Below are 4,294 nucleotides of genomic sequence, written 5' to 3'. Positions count from 1 at the left end.
TACGGACCAAGATGGCGCTCTTCCCGCCAGCACCGCGGACAGCTCCGGCGGCGCCCCCCCGCCGCTGAGCCCCCCCGCGCCTCCGCTCACAGGTGTCTCTCTGGACCGGACCTGCGGATCCGGGAGACCGGACCAGAACCGGGAGGAGCCGAACCGGGTTTGACCGCCGCTGGAACGGCAGCTCTTCATCATCATCTTCATCATCCTCTCCTGCAGCGCCGGCCCGCATCCGAACCGGACCGATGGACCGAGGCGTCGTGAGGTCCTGGTTCCGGCGGGGGGGTTGAGGCTGCGCCTGTCAGGACTCTCCCGGTTCTGCGGTACCGGACGGGAAGATGCTGGTTCTGCTGGCCGCCATGTCGTCGGTTCTGTTCAGCCCCGGATTCGCCCTCAGCTCCCATTTCAGCCCAGGTGAGCCCCCCCGTCCCGCGCGCGCGCCTCAGTCCCCAAATATGATCCGGAACACGCAGAAAAAACACGCACGTGAGCGCGCTCAGCTGATGATCCCGCGGGGGGGGAGGGGGGGGTACAGGGGTAGGACATGTGAAGAGGAGGATTCTGGGAGTCTGGTTCCATGTTTTGGCTCCCGGTTCTGATCCAAACCGGAAGTGAAAGCTGCAGCGTTTCCTCCTCAGAGGTGGAGCTCCTACCTGTCCAGGAGCCTCACCTGCTGCAGAGGGTCACTCCGAGGTCAAACTGACCACTTCCGGCCAGGGAGGAAGTTTGATGCAGATGAGAAGATGCAAAAAATCCAAACAAAACCGATTTATTAGAAAGAAAATAGATTAGAATCCTAAAAACAGAAGATGATCCATGAAGAAGCTGAATGAGTCAGAAAACCAAAACTCTGATTTAAAATGTTCAATCATGAGATCAAATCATCAAAATCCTAAAGATCACAACAGAGAAAAAGGAGTTTATTGATTCTAAATGTAAAGAAGTGATTTTAAAACATCATGTTTTCATCATCAAAGTTTCTAATGTTACTGAAATAAATTAAACAAAATAGTTCTAACATTTTACAAATCCTCTATTTCATTAGACCGTTTACATAAATGTTCATTTAAATTTAAATTTCAGAAATCCTTTGAAGCTCAACCAAGTTCTCAGGGAATGACGTTCAATCCAAACCAGGAGAAAACACGTAAACATCTGAAGGAACCTGAAGTTCTGCAGAGTTCTGGTCGTGTATCAGAACCGTAGAACTGAAGAACGTAACCGTCCTCCTTCACTGACTCATGGAGAGTTCTTGAACGTGTCGGTCTCCTGCCGTGCAGACGCTGATTGAGGTTCTTGAGGTTCAGTGTGAAACGGCCCGTTTCCATGGAGACGCTGAAGAGTGAGGAGGCAGAGTTCGGACTGTGGGGTGGGTGAGATGTCACTGGGTCAGGATGCTGGCGGCTCGGTTCTGGAGGTGCTGAAGGTTCGAGTCAGAGAGACCAGAGGTGTTAGTTTACTCAGTCAGGTGATCTGAGAGGGAAACGACGACTGTGGAGGGAAACTTCACAGCTGAAGCTGGAAAACAGACCCAGAAGATCAAACCCACAGCTGGAGGACAGAACCTTCCCAACAGAACCCAACAGAACCCACTAGAACCCAGCAGGCGTCTATGAAATCACGTTGGAGGACATGAACAGAAGCTGGAGTTTTCTGAACAGAGTGACGCCTCTCGTTCACACAGATGATCTCTGAGCTTCACAGAAGGAGAAGAAAGCAGAAAATATTCAAGGATCAAGAAGAATCACAACAACTATGGCAACAACGACAAAAACAACAACAACAAGAATGACGACAACGACACAGCTTTCAGTCTTCTGCTTTGTGACAGCAGAAATACGACAGGATGAATCTGATCACGGCCTCGGCCCCCGAGCCAGACTTTGGACATGTCAGGTTTAAGATGTTTGAGTTTTCTAGACTGTAGAAACTCTGGAGTTTGGATCAGAGACCAGAGATTCTCACATTAGGAACCAGACTGAAGATGAAACGGTTTGAAGAACGTTCTCCTGCTGCAGATGAAGTTCAGCTTTGAGCTGTGATGACCCTGAACGCATCGCGGCGTCTGAAGAAACACCAGAGACGAACACAGCTCCAGTTTGAGCTCCAGGATTCCATCAACACTAAACAGTCGTGAGTTCAAAAATGGACGGAGGAGAAGAGAAGGTCTGGAATCTGATCCAGACATGATGGATTATGGGAATCCAGCAAAAATCTGAAATCAGGCCTTTCTTCTGGTCACGTTCGGCCTTCGTCTCTTTTGAACCGAGGACGTTCACGCCAAGAAGCAACATGGATTCCTCTGATAATCCCAGAGGAACATCTCATCCATACTGAAGCTCTTAATCTGCAGTCGGGATTAAATCCAATCCAAAAACGGGAAGAAACCAAAATGTTCATGTTCAGAAAGCAGCAGGTTCAGGATACAAATACTTCAGAGTGATAATACTCAAGTAAAAGTACAAAGTACTCGAGTACTGCATGAACCCAAACACGTTTGATGTTTAGAACCAGAAAACTCCTGGAGTTTCTGGGTCGTCTGACAGTGGACGCTGTGATTTACCACGCTCTGAGGCTCCCCTGAACGCCTCCTCCAGCCTCTGCTGCAGCAGCTCTGCACTGATGCCCTTGAGCAAGTTTTACGGCCGTCTCCTGTGTGACTGATGACGGTGGTGGAGTGAGACGCCCGTCTGCTGCTCATATCTCTGATCCTCAAGGACCGTGTGTGTAATCGGGGGGGGGCTCATTCGCTGGTTCTGATTCTGAGGGATGGATTCATTTGTTGTCTTCTCTCCTGAACAAACATTCTTCTCTCATCGTTCATGGGTCATGTTAGAACACTCTGGATCAGAGAGTGGTTTCCTCTCACGGCCTCGTCTCTGATATCAGCAGGAGAAACTCCATTTCCTGCTTCGCTCTCAGCAGCTCAGACATTACTGGAGCATCATTGATCGGCTGGACTCAAACTCTCCTCGAGAGCTCCTCGTCTCCAGCCTGATCTCTGGACTGCAGCCGTCAGGAGACGAGTGGACGTCTGCTCCGCCTGAGAGGCTTCTGCAGCTTCAGTCGAACCCATCGATCTGCCGTGATCCGGTTCTGCTCTCAGAGCTGCTCCGTCTCTGCTCCTGCAGGTTCTCAGGAGGCCTCTGAGTCCAGATCTGCAGTGATTCATCACCAGATCTGCCTGATCACCAACCAGCGACCGCTTTGTAGTCTGAGAGGGTCCTGGAACACAGGGTCCGCTAGATGAGCAGAGAACAGTCCGGGTCTGAGGCCTCGGTCCAGGTCTGAGACCACAATCCAGATATGAGACCACAATCCAGGCCCGAGGCCTCAGTCCGGGTCTGAGACTAGGAACCGGGTCTGAGACCTCGGTCAAAGGGTCAGCTGGATGAGCAGAAAGCTGCAGACCTCAGTCCAGGTCTGAAACTTCGGTCCAGGTCTGGGTCCAGGTCTGAGGTCTGAGTTAAGTGTTTGTTTAGGCTGCTGTGAGGAAGTTTGAGTCTTTCTGTGTTTGAAACCAAACAGACAATAACAAACCAGTCGTCTCAAGTTCTTCTTCTGGAGAAGAAAGAGAAACTGTTTTGGATTTGGGTGAAAATCCACCAGCTGAAGAAGAACCAGATGATCCATGACAGCTTTGGTTGATGCATCGAATCAGTTTGCAGCTTTTGTAGCATTAGCTACATTGGCTACATTAGCTACTTTTGCTCCATTTCCTACATTTGCCACATTTTCAGCGTTAGCTACATTGGCTGTGTTAGCTACATTTGCTGTGTTAGCTACATTTGTTGTGTTAGCTACATTTGTTGTGTTAGCTACATTTGCTACATTTGCTATGTTAGCTACATTTGCTGTGTTAGCTACATTTGTTGTGTTAGCTACATTTGTTGTGTTAGCTACATTTGCTATGTTAGCTACATTTGCTGTGTTAGCTACATTTGTTGTGTTAGCTACATTTGCTGTGTTAGCAGCGTTTTCAGTGTTAGTTACATGGGCCGCATTTACACCGTTTGCTAAGTTTCATGTATTTATTGTGTTAGCTACATTTGCTGTGTTAGCTACATTTGTTGTGTTAGCTACATTTGCTATGTTAGCTACATTTGCTATGTTAGCTACATTTGCTGTGTTAGCTTCATTTTTTTACTTATTTTTCCGTGCACGTTGACTGACCTTCCCAATGTTGACCATTTCCACACCTTGACGCCCCCCAAATGCATCGGCAGAGAGATGAGCATGTGCTCGATGGATGGTCACCATGGCAACCAGCTCACATCATCACGCCGCTGCATTTAGG

The 4,294-nt window shown here is 48.9% G+C and overlaps 1 protein-coding gene across 1 annotated transcript in view; it reads left to right on the top strand.

Moving 5' to 3' along the window:
• The window catches only part of aatkb (apoptosis-associated tyrosine kinase b), a 30,866-nt gene continuing 26,572 nt past the window's right edge, over positions 1–4,294 (top strand). Inside the window, exon 1 of the mRNA XM_024265021.2 lies at positions 1–411. Coding sequence (XP_024120789.1) covers positions 336–411 — 76 coding nt within the window. The 5' untranslated portion in view covers positions 1–335. The remainder of the gene's footprint in view (positions 412–4,294) is intronic.

The sequence above is a fragment of the Oryzias melastigma genome, linkage group LG19 (assembly GCF_002922805.2).
Source record: "Oryzias melastigma strain HK-1 linkage group LG19, ASM292280v2, whole genome shotgun sequence".
Taxonomy (NCBI): Eukaryota; Metazoa; Chordata; class Actinopteri; order Beloniformes; family Adrianichthyidae; genus Oryzias; species Oryzias melastigma.
The sequence above is the reverse complement of the archived record's forward strand: the minus strand, read 5'-3'. Positions and strand labels throughout refer to the sequence as shown.